The following is a 21,122-nucleotide window of genomic DNA, read 5'->3' as shown; positions in this document are numbered from 1 at the left end:
TGAGAGCTGAATACCTTTTTTCACAGAAAATACATTCGGAATTATTTAATATAGCTTTTATTTGATATAGCCTACCAGTGCATAGAAGATCTGTATTCCTTTAAAACAGTTATTTTGCTATTTTTTATTTTTTTTATTTATTTTATTCTATTCAGCTACACTGGGTCTTAGTTGCAGCATGTGGGATTCAGTTCCCTGACCAGGGATCGAACCCTGCTCCCCTGTATTGGGGTGCAGAATCTAAGCCACTGGACTATCAGGAAAATCCCAATTTTGCTATTTTTTAGCTTAGCTAAAAAATAGCTTAAAAATATAGATTAGCTTCTGGTTAGGTTACAGAATGAAATGGTAATATGTTGTGTTCATCATCTGCAACATGATTTTCTCCTTACTGCTTCCCAGAAAGTATCAGTTAGGAGGCTTTGGGCTGCAAGTAATAGTCAGACTGACTTAAATAATAAGAATGTTTATTGGCTCCCAGAATGAGAAGTTCAGGGGTAGAAGGACCACAAGTTCAACATTGGCTCTCAGGATGGGAGTCTCTGTCTCAGTTGCCCATTTTGTCCGCATACTAAGTGGTTGTATCATAGCAGCCAGGGCTACCTCCATTCTCACTCGTGTCCTGTAGGAGAGAAACAGGTCTTCCATGCCCTCTTAAAAGAATGAAGACCCTTCCTGGAAACCTCCAGCAGCTCTTTCCTTGAGTCTTTTTTTGGTCAGAATTGGGACACATACATCCTCCCTTTAATATTTCTGGGTTGTTCTGTCCCCACAATTTCTCATTTCCTATTCACTTTGGTCATTCATTCATTAAAACATTCAACAAACATTTATTGACTGGCCACTATGTGCTGAGGGATAGGAACCACGGCATGGAGACCTTGGTGCTTTTTTTCAAGAAGTTTGTTTTCAACTTTCCTCCTCCAGTAACAGTATTGTTTTGTATTTTTCTTTCTTCCTTGCCAAAGAGGAAACACTTCTTTAGATCAGTGACAGAGTTATTAACAATTGGTCTTGAGAAACCTGTTCGCTTTAGAAAACTCAATCCATAATTTGAGTGTTTTAAATGCTTATTGAGATTTTTTCGACATACTTGAGCAGAGTTTCTCATTGGAATATAGCATGGTCTAATTATGGATTTATTTGTAGGATAATATGGCTAGAGTAAGGACTACTAGGCAGTGAGTGGTGATCTGTACAGCTAGAGGGGCAGATCAGACTGGGCCTGTTAAGCCATTTTAGGGGGTTTAGACATTATCTTAAGGGAAGAGGGCAGGCTTTGAAAAACTTTGAAGAGTGATGTGATCAGAACTGCTTTTTAAGAAAAGGTCACTTTGGTGGCATTATGGAGAATAAATTGGAATACTCCAGTAGAGAGACGATGATGGCCTAGACGTGGGTGGCAGCAATGATGATGGAGAGAAGAAAATGCATCTGAGGGACTCATTGGAGGTAGAGTGATCTGATAGTGTCATCCACTACTAAACTCAGGTGGCTAGATTCAATAAATACTTACGCTGAATTAACTGAAACAAGTCAGCCCCAGAGCTAAGGAACACTCAGACTGTGCCTGTATAGTGACAACAAAATCCTCACACCCCTGACAAAATCTTTACACCCTGTAATGCTCTGGCTAAGCAGCCAGCAGCCGTATAGCCTTAGAGCTCCTTGTTCTTTACTGAAGGGTTGTTTGCATATGGCCACAAATTACCACGTGTCCTTAAACTTCACTCATGGCTGCCTATATGAGGCATTTAGGAAACAAACATCTGTTGAGAGCTTGCAGCATGTGAGACACTGAGCTAGACGCTAGAGTACAAAGGTGAATAAAACGTGGCCCCTGAACTCAAGGAATTTGTAATCTAGGTAGGAAGGCATATGTGAAGGAATAATTGTTTCCCAATGAGATAATAGTTTAACTGTGTAGAATCAGGAACAAAGAATCAGGGACTGTACATAGTCAAGAATCAGGAATAAAATTAAAAAGCAGAAATTAACCAGAAGAGGCTTATGAGTAACCATATCTGATGTCACTAAGTTCATGTATTAGGAGCTTGTGTACTGTAGTGATGTTAGACTCAAATAGAGCCTCTTTGCTTTTGTTTTACAAACTATATTTTTGTTTTTTTAACTTTTTATTTTTAGAGTGTAGTTGATTAACAATGTTGTGTTAGTTTCAGGTGTACAGTAAAGTGATTCAGTTATACATATACATGTATCCATTCTTTTCAAATTATTTTTCCATTTAGGTTGTTACATATTATGGAGCAGAGTTTTCTGTCCTATACAGTGGGTCCTTTTTGGCTATCCATTTAAAATATACTACTGTGTACATATAGTGATCTTCCCTGGTGGCTCAGACGGTGGCCCTCCTGCTCTCCTACAATGCAGGAGACCTGGGTTCAATCCCTGGGTCAGGAAGATCTCCTGGAGAAGGAAATGGCAACCCACTCCAGTATTCTTGCCTGGAAAATCCCATGGACGGAGGAACTGGTTAGGCTACAGTCCATGGGGTCGCAAAGAGTCGGACACAACTGAGCAACTTCACTCACTCACTCACTGTGTACATGTACATACTGTTTTAATTAGCGTGGTTCTCTCTTGTCTCAGACATAGCAGGTAATAGCCAGTTAGAATGGTGGTAGTGGGAAGGGTATGGTGGTCATTAGATGTAGACACACTGATGATAGTGGTTAATAATATGCTGACATCTTGACAGTAGGTGGGAGAGAGGAAATTTATTAAAAGTAGACTCAATAATTCAGATTTTCTACAGACCATGTCTATAGTGGTATTCAATTCTATGAGAAAAGTGTATTAGTCACTCAGCCATGTCCCACTCTTTTTGACCCCATGCACTGTAGCCCGCCAGGCTCCTCTGTCCATGGAATTCTCCAGGCAAGAATACTGGAGTGGGTAGCCATTTCCTTCTCCAGGGGATCTTCCCGACCTAGGGATTGAACCCAGTCTCCTGCATTGCTGGTGGATTCTTTACTATCTGAGCCAACAGGGAAGCTCCTGAATCATTTGGGGACCTTTAAAAAATACAAACAACTGGACCTTTTCTCAAGGAGATTCTAATATGCAGCCTAAGTTGGGAAGCACTGTTCTACAGTTCAGTTATATTTATCTGGGAACATGGCATTGTGGTATAGGGACAGAGGGTTGATTTTAGAGTTAATCAGCCCATCATTTTCTAGTTGAGTGATCTTAGACAGATGTTGTACTCTGGTATCTCATTTCTTTAAGTATAAAGTAGAGGTAAAAAATGCCTGCCTTGTCATTTGGATTAAAAAAGAAAAGCATCTGGGACTGCCTGGTGTGCACTGCGGATGTTAGGCTTGTTAGTATTATTTGAAATAATCTTGATTTTTTCTGTTCTGCTTTCTGCCCTGCAAATATACAGTGAAGGTAAATGAAGGTAAGGGGCAGCACTAACTCCATTTAAAATTTTTCGTCCAGAATTTGTTTTTTGTGGTGGCTGTTACTGTTAGGCACCAGTGAGCATTAGCTGATGATAAAATGATTAAGCAAATAACTAGGAATTGAGGGAAATACCCATCACTTAAGTTCAATACCTTATAAACAATTAGGACAAGGACTTGTAGTTGTGATTTTTATATCACATACATTTAATAGTCATTTTTTTTCCAATTTAAATTGTGGGAAATATTTTAATTTGAATTTTTTCAAATTGTATTGAAAACTGTATTTTAATTTGAATTTTTTCAGTCATTGGTGGAACCTACCATATCACTTTGGTGGTGATATGGCCCCAAATTTTAGAAGCATGAATGGGGGTTTTCCCTCAATATCAAAACCAAAGAATTATTGTTATATAAACATGTATTCACACTGTTGCTGAAGGAGAAAGCAGGAGGTTTACCTGAGAACTAGAGTTTAGAAAAAGGTAAATTTAGAGATTGGTGAGTGTCAATAAGGTTTGAATCCAGAACTATTTTTTGATTTATGCTTCTAAAATAAACTTTATTTTTTAGACCAGTTTTAGGTTCATAGCTAAATTGAGCAGAATTGCAGAGATTTCTCATATACCCTTTGTCTTCCCCCAACATGCACAGCAAAGCCATCTTTAAGAATATTTTTTGTTAGATGTGTTTTAGTCAACTGTTTATCTAGTATGTGCCATATAATATGTGCTCCAACAACTTCATCAGACTTACTTTGTATTGTTCACCCATTTATTCATTCATTTATTCACTTAACAAATACTGTCTGCACAGTTCCTTCTTTGCGCTTGTCACATTTCAGGTTTCATTGACCATGTGTGACTAGTAGCTATCCTATCAGACAGTTCAGATGGAAATATTTCCTCCAGGTCAGAAAGTTCTGGAATGTGCTAGCCCTGGATGCTGGTAAATTGTTAAAATATATTAATAGTTTTTAGTTTAAGGGATTCTTTTTAGCATGTGTACATGTATATTGTGCAAGACAAACAGTGAACAGTTGTATTCAGTACATTTCTTTTTCACCTTAATGTTTAATGATGTTCACTTTTTGTTAGGGCTTCCCAGGTGGCTCAGAGGTAAAGAATCTGCCTGCTGAGCAGGAGACCCAGGTTCAGTCCCTGGGTTGGGAAGATTCCTGGTAAAAGGAAATGGCAATCCTCTCCAGTATTCTTGCCAGGAGAACCCCATGAACAGAGGAGCCTGGCAGGCTACAGTCTATAGAGTCATAAAAGAGTTGGACATGACTTAACAACTAAGCATCACCAACAACAAAACCTTTTTGGTACCCCCACTGCTGTCTTTATTAGTGGGGAAATTTTTGTCTGGCTTATTGTTCTGAAGAATGTCTTTGGTAGCTATTGAAGGTGCCTTCATGTTCCTTTGCTACCTGGGAATAACTGAGTGAGAGCTTCTGTGTCAGTGATTGGCTCAATAGTGGCCTTCCTTAGGAGTTTTAATTCTGCTTAAAGCAAGTGAAAAGGAGCCATTACTTATGGTTAGAATAAAAATGATAAACAAATATACAGATGAAGTTAAGGGTTCTAATGTATAGTGGAGCAATTCAGAGATTTTGCTAGTGAAATGGAAGACATTTTTTTGCATTTATTCATTTGCTTGTCCTTAATGGTGTTCATAGTGTTTATAAGCAGAGCTTTAAATTATAAATGTTTCTGACTGCTCTGATTAATCTTGTTAGGAAATAAGTAGTAACTTTACAAGATGCTTTTCTGGGCATGTAGTACCATCATCAGTCATGCACAGCTGCTTTGGCTATAATGTCATTATATTTGGTTTTGAGCCTTGAACAGAGTTGGGATGATGACAATTCATCAAAGAGGTGGTAGCTCCATGCTAATGGAGGCCACTTTAGTGGACTTTTGGCATGTTACTGAGATCTTTTTGAACTCTAGAAGTGGTATAATTTGTGTTGATTTTGTAAGCTAATGGCTTGGTCAGTTATTGCTCTAATGCTGTTAATGTTTTGAGGATAATGGCAGCGAAAAGCCAGTTGTCTTCCAGTTCTGCCTTGGGTGATGTATGTGTGGGTATCTTTCTTTTCACTGACTCAGCAGTGACTGGAGGGAAATCATGCTTCTCATATAGAAAGGATTGGTGGGTTTGAGGCAGGGGTAAGTGCATGTGATGGTAAATTGGATGTCTTCTGGGACAGTGGGTGTGAGGGATTCCAAAGCTTTTGGAGTTTTTCTCTTGGGCTTTAAGTCCTCTTTAGGGATTGACTTAGTGCAGTGTCAGCAAAGCAGGAGGATCCAGCAATGCGAGTAATTAATCATGATGGCTAAGTCTAGGATTGCAAATCAGAAATGAAAATATCCAAGAAAGGACCAGTGATGCATCTTAGTTAGGAGCCTAGACGAGGAAGGGCTTCTAAGAAGCCTGAATAGGTCATAAGAGGTCAGAATTCCAGGAAAAGATGATACTATTACTTCAAGCCAAAGGGAAGAATTTTTCTTCAGTTACTCATCTGTACGGAAGATGAGAAACATAGATACTTCTGCAGCCTGCAGCTACTGATGAGAGATTCCGGTGGAAAGTATAGCATAAATGCCCTCTGGTCCTATCTTTCTTTCTTGTATTGTAGTGTCAGCTGACTTTTTTCTGCCAGTGCACACAAGGCGACTTTAAGAGAAAAGAAAGCAAAGTTGAGTTTTACCCAGATTAGAGTTTTAAGGTTTCTTATTGTGACAGGAACCAAAGAGTATGACAGGATGCTTTGGAAAGCCATTGAAATTTTCTAAGAAAGAGACCAACTGATTTTGAGTATAGCTATACAAAGACTTAGGTGAATTGTTAACAGACCAGCAGCTTCATATTGTGAGCTCTAGGCCCAAGCCAGTCGGTATTGATTGATACATATTGGAGAAATGTGAGGAACATTCTGACTGTATTGGGGCATGCAGTTAATGTACTCACTGTTGAGAAACTGAGAATGTAAATGGAGAGGTGGAGCAAACACGAAAGAAATTTTAGGGCTCAGCCTGAAATATAAGCAAACTGCTTAAAGAGAATAACGACACTCCAAGTCATTGTGAATATTACAAGCATCGGCATTGTTGAGTGGAGGCTTCTTAAGAGCTGGAAAACCATGTCAAAGAAGGGAAAGGGGAAGGAACAGGAAGACAGACAGACGGATGTTTGTTAGAAAGAAGATTGTGTTCAAGTAGCGGCTCTCAAAGTAACCCTTGGAAGTCTCTGAGACCCTTTTAGGGGGTCTGTAAGGCCAAAACTATTTCAATAAAAATACTAACATATTTTGTGTTTAAAAAATTCATAACACAATTTATCATCTTAATTGTTTTTAAGTGTTAAGTATCTTCACATTGTTATGCAGCCAATCTCCAGAACTTTTTCATCTTGCAAATCTGAAACTCTATACTCATAAGCAACAACCCTAATTTTTTCCCTACCCCCAGCCCCTGGTAACCACTATTCTGTTTTCTGATTCTGTGAATTTGCTTATTTTTCATATTTCTTATAAGTGGAATTATATAATGTTTGTCTTTTGTGACTGACATATTTCCCTTAGCATGATGTCCTCAAGGTTCACCCATGTTGTAGCATGTGACAGGATATCCTTCTTTTTTAAGGCTGAATCATATTCCATTGTATGTATATAGCACATGTTTATTTATCTATCATGGACATCTAAGTTGCTTCTACCTTTTGGCTGTGGTGATAGTATTTATTTTTTTCACTGAGCTGACATTTACACTGATGATACAAAAGCAGTGTTGGGTAGAACTGCTAGTGCTTTAGCACAAATCAAGCTGGAGCACCAAATTAAACCAGTAATATGGTGTCTTCACACAGTTGCAATGGGAAGAAACGTCAAGTTCCACTTAAGAATATCATTTTAATGTTCTGTATGACAAAATGGGAAATATGCATTAAGCATGTTGCTATGTACACAGGTTGTCTCAAGGAAAGGCACTTAGGCGGTGTTGGAGTTGTGAGCTGAACACAGCCCTGCTTTTATCACACTGTTTTTCACTTGAATAACTGTCAGAACAACTATGAATTTCAGACGTGGGTATTTCGTTAAGACGTTTTCTTCAAAATGAATGAAGTAAAAACCTATCACCTCACAGAAAATTACTATCAGTATTTATTGCCAATGATAAAATTTGAATTTTTAAGTGAAAAGTATAAGTTTGGGATATTTGTTTCTGCCACTGTGGGTGTGCTTCCCAGTAGTTCAGAAGTTTTGCTTCCCAATACTTCAAAGACTTTTTTGATAAAATTGGTAGTGATATTAATGAAAGTATGTGGGTTTTGGTAGAATGAAATATGTCGATGTTAAGAAGATATGCATAGCTCAATGAACCAGTAGTTTTCAGTATATGATGTGACAACATCATGTGTGAGTAAAGGCAATTTAAAGTGAAAGATAGACCAGTGCATTTTAATGTAACAGTATGAAAAGTTCTTAGAGTTTAGATTCCACATTGCCACCAACCTGTAAGAAACTCCACTTGTCAACTTTCGGTGTAGTGTCGAAGGAGAATATCCACAGTAATCTAAAAAGGCTATTGAAGTACTATTCCCTTTTCCAGCAACATTATGTGAAGCTTGATTTTCTTCATATCAGTCAGCTCAGTTCAGTTGCTCAGTCATGTCCGACTCTTTGCAACCCCATGGACCGCAGCATGCCAGCCTTCTCTGTTCATCACCAACTCCTGGAGCTTGCTCAAACTCATGTCCATCAAGTTGGTGATGCCATCCAACCATCTCATCCTCTGTCGTTCTTCACATGCTTCAGTCGAAACAACTTATTATAACAGGCTGAATACAGAAGTAAATATGAGAATCTAGCTGTCTTCTATTAATTCAGACACTGAAGAGATTTGCAAAACTCTAAAACACCACCACACTTCTAATTTTTCTGTTTTAGAAAATAGTTATTTTTCATAAAATTTGTTAATATGTATTGAATTTACTATTGTCTCTAAATTAATAAATATTTTAAATGTTCTGTTTTATTTTCTAATATGGTAAATGTAGATGGATGTAACCCATGTATGCAAAAGCTCTTTGGAGTTCACTAATTTTAAGACTGTAAAAAGGGGTTCTGAGCCCACAAATTTTGAGAACCAATGTACTGGGGAAAGTTATTCATTAAGTAGGAGGGGACAGGATACAGAATCTTGTCAAAGAGAAGTAGAAAGAGTGGTTTTCAGAGAAGGAAAGCAGATAAAGATCTGTGAAGTAGAATTGCTGATGAGAAATGAAAAGACATTTGGGGCATGGATTATCTTGCCTGTTTCTTTTCTGTCTGTGGCACCCAGATGTCTGCCCAACCTTCCTGTGATAGAAGTGACTTCTTAAGAGTTGTTGGGTGGATTGTGAGCCCATTGCAGCCCAGTAATTTAATTAGAATGGGGAAGTTTGTGGTGGAACGGAATCTTTAGGACTGTAAACTTTCTAGTGTGAGACAGATTTTTACCATCTGCTTCACTTCCCACAACTCACTCTCATATCCTATCCTATCCTATCTCATCTCCCTGACCCTATCCGATGCAGTAATTTACAGGATTATGTGCGTTCGTGCTAAGTTGCTTCCGTCATGTCCGACTCTTTGTAACCCTATGGAGTCAGACACAGCTGAAGCAACTTAGCACACAAGCTCAAATGTATGTTCCTCTCTTTTTTAAAAAATGCATTTTGTGTTTTAGAATAGGAAAGGTACTCAGCCCTACTCTTTTGATTTTAGAACTGTTTCTACATGGTCTTCTTTTCATCAAGTTTGCTTTCTGTCCAAAATAAGGAACTTTGTATAGCAATGTGAAATCACCAGTAAACACAAACAAGATTGTTCTGGGGGAGGGGGCGGTATTACTCGGAAAAATTCACAGTATTCCTTTCAAGGTATTCATTCAATTATTAGCTCAATCTATAGTAATATTTATTCAAATTTCAAAGAATCTAGAAGACAAAATTTTAGTCTGCCTACCATGCATTGTATATTAGCACCAAGAAAGAGCTCTCCTTTTTTGAGTAATAAGCTAAAAGCCATTCTCGCTGGTCTCCTCTTCAGATGAAACCTTTGAAAGAAGTCATCAGTGATGTTTGTACTTTTTAGACCCTCACACTCTGAGGAAACTTTAATATTTACTTAATTTTTTAACTTTAATATTTATTGAAGCCTCACCACTCAGAAGAAGGATTTTACCAGCTTTTAGCCTTCTTTTCTTTCTGAACTTTTCAGCCCTTTCCCCCAGAGCATCTTCTGCTAGTTCTCCCTATGCTCATCATGTAACAGTAAGAGCAGGGATGGGGGCACAGCACCTATCTGTTGGCACAGCAGCTGCTAGCTGCTTAATACCCATTGCCTCTCTGAGGGTAGAGACTCCCAACTACACTGATTTCCCAGATGAGGAAACTACCTGAGAGAAGTTAAGTAATTTCCTGACGGTCTCAAAGCACAGAAAGTGCTAGAGCTGAGACTCAAACCTTGGGGTTTTGATGGTAGCATCTTTACTTGTTCCATCTTCCTGCTGTCAATCGGGTATCATTCTGCCATATTCTTCACGTATATATAAAGAAAGGATAGATAAATAAAAATGAAATTAGGATTGCCTTAGTTATCTAGTGTGCATAGCAAACCACCCTCCAATTTAGTGGCTCAGTATTTATTCAGGCCTAGAAACCCTTTAATGCTTAGTAAAAGATTTGCTACCCTGGCCAGTTTCAGAAGTACTCCCAAACTTCTAGTTATGTAATTTCAGTGTAAACCAGCTGTTGCATCATGTACAGCAGTAAATATGGTCAGTGTCATTTCATTCCTTTGTTAGGATGTAGTCCCATGTGCTTGGCACATGTAGCCACTTAGTGAAGACTCATGAACAGAAGAATTAAGTGGTGGTGCTATTCGCTTAACACTAGCTCCTCTTTCTGCCCGGCTTAGGTATTTGGCTCGAGTAGGAGATCTTGAAGCTACTGACACTGAAGACCCAGATCTGAATTATGGACTTGTTGTGGACTGTGGCAGCAGTGGCTCTCGGATTTTTGTTTATTTCTGGCCAAGACATAATGGGAATCCTCATGACTTATTGGACATCAAACAGATGAGAGACCGAAACAGCCAACCAGTGGTTAAAAAAATCAAGCCAGGTACTAAATGGAATTTATATCATTGTTGATCTCTTTTATCTGCTGCAGAAATGAGAGAAGAGAAGAGGGAGAAAGAAAGCTACCCTTTTCTTCTGGAGATTCTGGATAATAGGAGGGATTCATTGTTGTCCTACTGTTATGAAATAAATAAATGATTAGGACCTAGACAGACCCTTATGGGATATCAGTCTTCTGAGTCTCTGTGATCTGCTCTTTAATGAAAGTATTTTATCTTAAGGAATCTCTGCAATGGCAGACACTCCAGAACATGCCAGCGATTACCTTCGTCCTCTGCTGAGCTTTGCTGCTGCTCATGTGCCTGTGAGGAAGCATAAGGAGACCCCCCTTTACATCCTCTGCACGGCAGGCATGAGGCTTCTTCCTGAGAGGTGAGACACAGGAGGGTGGGTGGCATGAGAGTTGAAAGTGCAGTTTCATGCATTATTCTCTGTGGTTCCCTGATCTGAAGGCGGGGTGCGGGTACATCACACAGAGTTGACAGGTGGCACGAAAAGACTTCTTGCTCAAAATAGAGCAGAGCCAATCCTGCAGCCCATTATTTCACAATCAGTTATCACACATCCATGGCATTTGCTCCTTTGGGATCAATATCTATTTGAGATGGCTGTAATGATTTTTAGTTTTGATTAAGGGTTAGGAGCAGCGGTGATGGTGATAAATTTGGATCATTATCTAGCACCTAGAAAGTGAAAGTGTTAGTCGCTCAGTCATGTCCAACTCTTTGTGACCCCAGGCTCCTCTGTCCATGGGAGTTCCTAGGCAAGAATACTGGAGTGGGTTGCCATTTCCTTTTCCAGGGGATTTTCCTGACCTGGGGTTCGAACATGGGTCTCCTGCACTGCAGGCAGATTCTTCACTAGGCAGATTCTTCACCGTCTGAGGCACCAGGGAAGCCCAGAGGGGGAGCATAATTTCACAAGGGTGGTAGGAAGGTCACCTGAGGGACTGGGTACCTGGGGGCTAGTAGGAGGGCTCTGGTAAGATTTGAGTTTTCTCTGTAACTTTGCCTGGCTCCCTGGTGACAGCTGGTGCTGCCTGCAAACTCGGTCTCCATGGCTTGAGACCAGGTTTTTAATCACTTGTCAGGTAAGTTTTTTCCATATGACCTTGGCAGTTTAGCCTGGCATTTTTGTCACCTAATCCTAGAGGAGGAGGAAAAGGAAGAGGCAGTGGCTATACTTAGGTCCGATCCCTCCTTGTTTGTGATTTCTCCCCTTTGACACCTCCCTGACCCCTCTACACTTACTGTGGTCTTGGGGGTAGGAATGAGCTCCCTTAATTGGAACATCCATCCTTCTGGAATGTCCACAGTCTCATAGTCATCAGTATTTTTTATTAGCTTAAATATTTCCCCTTGATAATTAGCAGTTCCCTTTGCACAGAACTTTATTCTGTATATTTGGCCAACAGCAATGCAAACCTCTGTCATGTGTACAGGGCTCCATTCAGCCTGTGCCAGACATGCCACACAATACAGTGTGTGCCACTGCTTCTTTGAGTGCCTGCTTTCCTGCTGCTCAGACACAGGCTTACTGGCTTACTCTCTGGTTTACTGTTGAGAAGCCATTTGTCATCCTTAAAGGCCTTCTAGCTGCTTATTTTCACAAACATTTTGGTTTTAATCTTTTTGTTGTTTTTACTTATTTTTAAAACTGAAATTTATGATGTTATTGCTAGAACCTTACATCATTAAATTTTAAAAGCAAAACAAAAAAGTTATTATTCTACTGTCTTACAAAACTGTTTCATTTTGTTCTATTCCTTTCTATCTGTACATCTATGTGTAACTTCTACAAAATCGTTATCATACTACACATGCAATTTAGAATTTTTGTTTTTGACAAAAGTAATACATCATTCTTCCCAGGTGATTTTCCAGGTGGCTCAGTGGTAAAGAACCCACCTGCCAATGCAGGAGATGTTTGTTTCAATCCCTGGGTTGGGAAAATCCCCTGGAGGAGGAAATGGCAACCCATTCCAGTATTCTTGCCTGGGAATTCCCGTAAACAGAGGAGCCTGGCAGTCCATGGGCTTGCAAAAGAATCAGATACAGCTGAGTGATTAAACACCACCACCACCACCATCATTCAGAATTTTACAAACCCTTGGGAGAGTGTGGATGACACAGGTGGTGCCACATCATAGGTTCTATGAATGGACTGAGGTCTCACAAACCAGGAAGGAGGTTGGAGGGCCAGAGAAAAAGCTGACTCAGAGGTCAGAAAGGCAGAGCCAACCAACAGGGCAAAGATTTGGCCACATTTTGTGAGCAAAGTGAAGCAAAGGAGAGGATTGCCCCATCTCCTGGCACTGCCCATCCTTTCCTTTGTCAGAGAAGTTTCTATTTAAACAAACCACCCTATTAGCTCCACCCCATTTGTCTAAGATGTTCTCTGTCATCATGGAGCTCTGAATATTAATATTTATTTTATCTTAAGAATTTTTAAAGAACTTGCCTTTAACTTGTTTTTTGATCACCTCTTTTAATAATGCCTAGATCTATCCTGTGGAGAAGGCAATGGCACCCCACTCCAGTACTCTTGCCTGGAAAATCCCATGGATGGAGGAGCCTGGTAGGCTGTAGTCCATGGGGTCGCTAAGAGTCAGACACGACTGAGCGACTTCCTTTTCACTTCACTTTCATGCATTGGAGAAGGAAATGGCAACCCATTCCAGTGTTCTTGCCTGGAGAATCCCAGGGGTAGAGGAGCCTGGTGGGCTTCTGTCTATGGGGTCGCACAGAGTCGGACACGACTGAAGCGACTTAGCAGCAGCAGCAGCAGCAGATCTATCCTGGGCTTATGAAACCTCTAAGGTAGCTATAGTTCCTGACATAAGTGTAACAGTCACTGCAAGAACCTGTTTTATATAATTAATGCTTTGTTACTTATTAGTATTTGTGAGAAGTACTCAAAATAGGGGTGGATCACCTGGACTGTATTTTGGATTTATTAGCAGTATGTTTTATTTCTTTGCCAAAGGCCTAGACTAATAGAATTTATTCTACTGCCTTTTCATTTTGTAATAGAAATAACTTTAAAGAATTACAAAGTGATATTGTAAGAAAACTATAAAGTAACAAGGAAAAAAAACTTTATTATGGGAAATTTCAAATATATATAGAAGTAGAGGGAACAGTGTTAGTGAGTCCCCATTTACTTACCACCCAGCTTCAGCAGTTGTCAGCATTTTGCCATAGATTTTTTTTTTTAAATAAAGCAGTATTGAATTTTAGAAAACCAATGTTCCATCCTGTCCTGTGAAATACATGAAGAGTGTTTTGTTTATTAATATAAATTGGGATAATATTATATATACTGTTTTCTAACCTGTTGGAATTCGAAATCTTTTCATGTCAATACAGGTAGATGGAAATTGACCTCATTTCTTTCAACATCTGTATGCTATAACATTGTATGAATATACCATAAATTATTTAGCCAGTCACTACTGATGTACATACAGTTAGATTATTTCCAGTTTTTCACTGTTATAAGAAATGCTGCAGTATTTTTCTTCTTTGTATTCCTTGTCTGATGACTTTATTGCAATAGCTGTCTTACAATACAGTTACTAGGTCAAAGGTTTAAACACATTAAAAACTTTGATACATAGTCCCAGATCACCCTTTAGAAAGATTGTACCAGTAATGTACATTTCAAACAGCAGAGTGTGTTGGTGCCCATTCTGGAACATCATCACCAGACCAGCAAGCCCTCTTCTTTTTTTTTTTTTATCAAACTTTTTTTTTTTTTTTGTGAACGTCGGGGCACATGTATCTTTCTTTAAAATGCATCTCACACTTGCTTCTTCCTGAACCTATCATGCTTCGTGTAAATGCAGAGAACTTCAATTTTTATTTTACTTTAAAAATATTTTTATTTGTTTGGCTGTGCCAGGCCTCAGTTGCGTTATTCAGGACCTTTAGTTGCGGCATTTGGGATCTTGCTCCCCGACCAGGGGTCAAACAGCGGCCCCCTTCATCTGGAGTGAGGAGTCTTAGCCGCTAGACCACCAGGGAAGTCCTTTGGTGTATTTGGGTATTCTTTGGTATCATCTTTGGGTATGCTTACTGAAGCATATTCAGTAGGAATGGCAAAAATAGCACTTCTTGTTCCCCCTATGAAGTTTTTATCTTAAAAATTTATTGTATATAACAATGAGCTTTTTTAGAAACTACACTTGACATTATCTTGGAAGATTATTACTTTAAATGTAATTTTCACTTTCAAGGGCTAACATTCTTTATCAAGTCATGTTGACAACCAGTATAACCAGCAGAATATTTTTGTAATGAGTGATTTTTAAAATCCAAGATAATTACTCTTATTTTCAACCAGCATTGTCTCTAGATTCATATTATTACTTCTAGCTTTGTTTCTTTGCTTGTCCTTACCTGATCATACTAATAACATAAAACTTTAGAGGACAGAATGGCCCTGTAGATTAAAGCTTCAAGCATCATCCCCAAATTATGACCTTTTGATTTTGATCCTGCTCTGGCTTTTCCAGATGATAAGATTTTTATGAAGACAAAGAAAATCAACCCTTGAAATATGGAAAGGGAAATTTAAGAGTTTATGTAAAGGATCATATAAAAACTTGTGGGCCAAAGTCTTCTTCCTGTGTGGTGATGTGTTTCTGTATTGTGTAAGGTCTGAGGATGAGAGTGTGTTCCTCAATTTAGCAGCCTCCTTTCATGGTGGTTAGGAATAGCGTAATTACATTTATTTTATAGATTATGACACTGTGCTTCAGTTTTCTGCAGCTTATCCATACTTAGCCTTTGAGAGGCATAGAATCATAGTCTCATCTTTTAATACTATTTGAATTGTAGCATTATATAAAAGATAAGTATTATTGTTACCATATTGCCTTTTAAGAGGGAGGCTATGCTTTTGAGTAATTTTAAGACTTTGAAATTGAACGGGGTACCAAACAAAAGCAGGGATCAAGTGGCTTGGGTTGGTGAAAGTGGGGTCTAATAAGGCTAAGTAGAAGGTCAAATTGAGGCTGTTTGTGAGAAGAGGGTTTAACCATTAACTCTTAGGGCTTTTTTTTTTTTGGTTCTTTCTTGCAGGAAGCAGTTGGCTATCTTGGCTGATCTAGTGAAAGATTTACCTCTGGAGTTTGACTTCCTCTTTTCTCAGTCTCAGGCAGAAGTGATCTCTGGAAAGCAAGAAGGTACTGGGCCTTGAGCAGTAAAAGCTTGCACTTGGGGTTTGTAGCTTTGGGGTGGAATTGCATGCGTGGTCTTATGTTGCCCAAATGTGCCCTCTGTGATGAATTATATTTCCGTTTCTTGAAAAACAGAAAATTGTTTGTCTTCTAGTTGCAGTTCACATTGAGGAAGAGATTCACCTTTTTCAATCTCAGTTTTACATTTTTCAGTCCTAAAATTCCCATTAGGTTTTACTCTGTTTTTTTGCTGAGACTCTTTCTATTCATTGGAAGAATGCTCTTATGTCCTGGCTGTATAGCTGCCTTGGGGCTTCCCTGGTGGCTCAGACAGTAAAGAGTCCGCCTACAGTGCAGGAAACTCAGGTTCAATCCCTGGGTCAGGAAGATCCCCTGGAGAAGGAAATGCCAACCCGCTCTAGTATTCATGCCTGGAGAATCCCGTGGACGGAGAGGAACCTGGTAGGCTACAGTCCAAAGGGTCACAAAAACTCAGACACAATAGAGTGACTGAACATTTTTCATAGCTGCCTTATTTGATAATTCCAACACCTGTGTCATCTCAGGGTTGGCATTTTTTCCCTTATGGGTTGAGATTTTCCTAGTTCTTTGTCAAGTCGTTTTATATTGTATCCTAGATATTTTGAATGTTACATTGTTAGACCATGGGTCTTGTTTCAGTCATGAAGGGAATGTTAATTTTTTTGTCTTAGCAGACTGATTAGGTTCAGGCCTTAAGTTCTGACCTACCTTCTGTGGACTGTGATTCTTTTGATTCTGGCACTGAAATTAGGATTTGTCCTGTGTGTGTGTCAGCCAGTGACCAATCTGAACCTGGGCACAGCCCATACAAATGGATTGACTAGCCAGTAGGTCAGTTCTCAGAACCTTTGATATGTTGTTTAGAATCAGATCACATATGTGAGCCCAGGAGTTCCTACACCACCTCATTCCCAACTCTCCACTATCTCCCCAAGACTTTCTGGTTCCCTGCAGCTTACTTTCATGGTCCTTCAGTAGGAAGTCAGGGGTTTAATTTGCCCAGTGTGCCATGCATTTCCCACGACTGCATCTGTATCCAGGGCTAAGTGGTAGAGGACAGAGGGAGAAAAGTGAGCAATAGGACTTGGCCTCAACTCTTGAGGCCATAGCTCCTCTGGTCAGAAAGGATTCATACTCCTCAGAGAGATAGGCTTCTACCCAGTCTCTCCCTGTGCTGATGCAGGATTGCCTGGAGTAGCAGAGAACCAAATTTTTTAGAAAGGAACTCCTCCTGCCCCTCCCTTCTGAACCTTTGGAGTCCCCTTTTATGGTCCTTGGACCACAAAACAGGGCCTTGTAGTTCTTTCTGTGCATATCTGGTTTTGTATTTCAAGCTGGTTTTCAGTCCAGGCCAGACAGTATCTGAGGGGGGGAAATGGGAAACTTGCTGCAGTTTTGGTGGTACTTTAAAGTCTGATGTCTACCCCAGTGTGCCTTCTGTTATTTACTTTCAAACTCCTCAGACAGCTGTTCTGTACATTCTATCCAGAGTTTGTACTTTATTTAGTGGGGAGACAGGGCGAGTGTGCTTCATTAATTCTGTCTTGCCCAGAGCTAGAACTCCAAGAGTTACATCTTTTAACATTTATTTTTACACATTAATTCCTATTCATTGTAGGAAATTTAGAAAATGCAAATAATTTTAAAAGGGAAAAACATCAGCAGATAAAAAATTTTAAATTCATACATTAAGAGTGTGGGATAAAATACTATGATCACTTTTTTCCCCAGGAAAAGGGGGAAGGAGCAGCTGTAGGAGGTGTACACATTATCACAGTAGAGAATTAAGCAGGGGCTTTTATGTTTCTTACTTAGGGGTTTATGCATGGATTGGAATCAACTTTGTTTTGGGAAGATTTGACCATGAAGATGGTGAGTGATACTGTCTTCTTAAGACAGTTCTAAGGGCTGAAGGTCTGTGTCATAACCAATCACTAGCATGTAAGTGCTAATTTTGATTTGTTTTTTTCCTTCTTTTTTCAAAACTTAACATGCTTCTTTTATTGCTTTTTAACTTTCCTCATTTATTTCATCCCAATTTGCTTTCTTTTATTGCTTTTTAACTTACCTCATTTATTTCAGAAGCTGATGCCGAGGCTCCCCAGGAATTGGTGACAGGACGCAGAAGGACAGTAGGGATACTGGATATGGGAGGAGCCTCTCTCCAAATTGCTTATGAAGTTCCTACCTCAACTTCTGTCCTTTCTCCACAAGAGGTATTTTACCTTTTGGGGAAATTCAGTTGCTAGGAATTCCCATCTTTGAGAAGGAAGGGCCTATGTTTTGACTTAGACCAACTGTCCTGGGTCCATATATTGCTTCAGATCATTGCTGGCTTATGCTATCTTGGGTCAGTTACATCTCTGAGTCTCAGTTTCCTCATGTGTAAAAAGAGAATAATAACAGTATCTATTTCATAAAGTTGTGAGTATGAAATAACCACTTGTATAAAGTACTTAACAAGCTGCCCAACGTGTAATAAAAGCTTAGTACATTTTTAGGTATTATTATTATACTACTTATCTGGAAGAGTTGCCTGAGGATTAAACATGATAATGTAAATCTCAGTGTACAGTGTTTGATAAATACTTATTAGATGTTATTCCCTTTCTTTTACTGATGATTCCATTCTTGTGCTTCTGTTATTCCTTGCCTTACTAGAATGTAAAGAATGCATTTTGAGGGAGAAGTTTTATCATGCGAAAGAAAAAGAAATAAAACATTTTTCAGCACCTAGTATGTGCAAGACATAAGACATGTTACACTGCCCCAAAAGCTTGTGATCTATCAGTGGAGACAGCCTGTGATAACAGGCAGACCACGACAGTTCTGTAATTTGATCTAAACTAGGGTTTCTCATCATTGGCACAATTAGCATTTTGGGCTGAATAAGTCTTTGTTGTAGAAGGTTGTCTGGTGCATTGTATGATGTTTCACAGCATCCTTGGCCTCCATCAGATGTCATAATGCCCCTATATCCCCCAAACTCCCAGTTTTGACAATTAAAAGTGTCTTCAGACACTGCCAGTTGCCCCTGGCGGTGCAAAATCACCTCTGGTTGAGTATCTTGGGTCTAAACAGAGAGCCACGGCAGTGTGGGCACTGGCAGGGTGAACCACATTCACAAAGGCTTGAATAGGCGCCTTCCATGCTGTTTCATGGAAAGTAAGGTATTTACCTGGTCCTTGGATGATAGCAGCCTTTTGCATAGTGGAGGTTAAGGGAAGGCCATCTGTATGGAGGTGACAGTATGCACAAAAGCACAGAAAAAACAGCAAAGAGCCCAGAATGTCCAGGGAATGATGAATAGCCTGTTGTAGTATAGGGTTTTTAAGTGTGGTAATAGGGAATGGTAGGAAGTGATAAGATAAAGAAAGTTAGATCATGAGGAGTTTTGGGAGCCATGCTAGGGGATTTGGCTTTTTTATCTGTAGATAGTAAGGAACAAGCAAACTTTTTTGAGTAGGGCGGTCATACAGGCTTAAGTTTCATCATCTTTGAAATAATTAAACTCTGAAAGTCACCAGCTCTGAATTTTGTGACTATGTTAATCATGTGACAAGGTTAGGGTCATTTTATGTCTTTGTTTAAAATAGCTCTATGAAGATGAAAGAATGCTATTAATACAAAATGTCTTAAAGAGTAGTCACAGCAAATGAAACCTGGTGTATTAGCAGTGTCATACCTTTCTAAAATCAACCAAAACTAGAATTTCTTTTACATCATATTGCAGGAAGAAGCTGCCAAGATCTTGCTGGCTGAGTTCAACCTGGGCTGTGATGTGCAACACACTGAACACGTGTATAGGGTTTACGTCACGACCTTTCTGGGTTTTGGGGGCAACTTTGCCCGGCAGCGCTATGAAGATCTTGTATTGAATGAAACTCTTAACAAGAACAGGTATGCTTGACATGGGATCTATGATTCTGAAATAGAATGTTGTCAGGCTGCAGATATTTGGGAGAAATGGTTACATCCTACCAAGATATTAATAGACATGTCCTTGCTTCCTCCTTCCTCACCAGCCCTGCCAGTGGGGTAGCTTTGTGTTGTTCAGTCACTCAGTTGTGCCCAACTCTTTGTGACCCCATGGACTGCATGCAGCACACCAGGCTTCCCTGTCCATCACTATCTCTCGGAGCATGTCTATTAGCAGTCCTACTTGATCTTCATCGGAGTGCCTTCTAATCTTTGTTATTAGGACTTAGAAAAGCACAGTGTCTTATTGAAGTGCCCATCTTCAGACATGGCATCACAGGATAATTGAGCTCAATTAAGTCATTAATTTAAATTGTGTAGTATAACATAGCTTCTAGAAGTTTCTTCCACGTGGAAGTGCTCAGAACCTGTTTGCCGAATTACAGTGAGTTGCATTTGACATCGGACTTAAAGATTCCATAGCGTGCATAAAATATTCTCTTTAAGTTCAGAGTAGACACTTTTTCCTCCAGCACTGCATGGATCACTGATTCTTCATTTGTGTGCCAGATAAAGTATTTAAACCATACAAAAAAGATCTTCACGACCCAGATAATCACGATGGTGTGATCACTGACCTAGAGCCAGACATCCTGGAATGTGAAGTCAAGTGGGCCTTAGAAAGCATCACTACGAACAAAGCTAGTGGAAGTGATGGGATTCTAGTTGAGCTATTCCAAATCTTGAAAGATGATACTGTGAAAGTGCTGCACTCAATATGCCAGCAAATTTGGAAAACTCAGCAGTGGCCACAGGACTGGAAAAGATCAGTTTTCATTCCAATCCCAAAGAAAGGCAATGCCAAAGAATGCTCAAACTACTGCACAATTGCACTCATCTCACACGCTAGTAAAGGAATGCTCAAAATTCTCCAAGCCAGGCTTCAGCAGTATGTGAACTGTGAACTTCCTGATGTTCAAGCTGGTTTTAGAAAAGGAAGAGGAACCAGAGATCAAATTGCCAACATCCGCTGGATCATAGAAAAAGCAAGAGAGTTCCAGAAAAACATCTATTTCTGCTTTATTGACTATGCCAAAGGCTTTGACTGTGTGGATCACAATAAACTGTGGAAAATTCTTCAAGAGATAGGAATACCAGACCACCTGATCTGCCTCTTGAGAAATTTGTATGCAGGTCAGGAAGCAACAGTTAGAACTGGACATGGAACAACAGACTGGTTCCAAATAGGAAAAGGAGTTCGTCAAGGCTGTATATTGTCACCCTGTTTATTTAACTTCTATGCAGAGCACATCATGAGAAACGCTGGACTGGAAGAAACACAAGCTGGAATCAAGATTGCCAGGAGAA

At 39.5% G+C, this 21,122-nt stretch overlaps 1 protein-coding gene across 2 annotated transcripts in view; it reads left to right on the top strand.

The window, feature by feature from the left end:
• ENTPD7 (ectonucleoside triphosphate diphosphohydrolase 7) overlaps positions 1 to 21,122 on the top strand; it is a 37,971-nt gene that overhangs the window by 3,973 nt on the left and 12,876 nt on the right. The window contains exons 4-9 of one of the 2 annotated variants that reach the window (XM_010859546.1): positions 10,390 to 10,595; positions 10,834 to 10,984; positions 15,697 to 15,800; positions 17,652 to 17,708; positions 17,922 to 18,052; positions 19,570 to 19,736. In XM_010859546.1, the coding sequence (XP_010857848.1) occupies positions 10,390 to 10,595; positions 10,834 to 10,984; positions 15,697 to 15,800; positions 17,652 to 17,708; positions 17,922 to 18,052; positions 19,570 to 19,736 (816 nt within the window). Of the gene's footprint in view, positions 1 to 10,389; positions 10,596 to 10,833; positions 10,985 to 15,696; positions 15,801 to 17,651; positions 17,709 to 17,918; positions 18,053 to 19,569; positions 19,737 to 21,122 lie in introns of both variants that reach the window. The other variant, XM_010859545.1, reaches the window with a different exon arrangement.

This window comes from Bison bison, unplaced genomic scaffold, assembly GCF_000754665.1.
Source record: "Bison bison bison isolate TAMUID 2011002044 unplaced genomic scaffold, Bison_UMD1.0 scf7180017864456, whole genome shotgun sequence".
Taxonomy (NCBI): Eukaryota; Metazoa; Chordata; class Mammalia; order Artiodactyla; family Bovidae; genus Bison; species Bison bison.
This window is presented reverse-complemented; position numbering and strand designations above follow the sequence as displayed.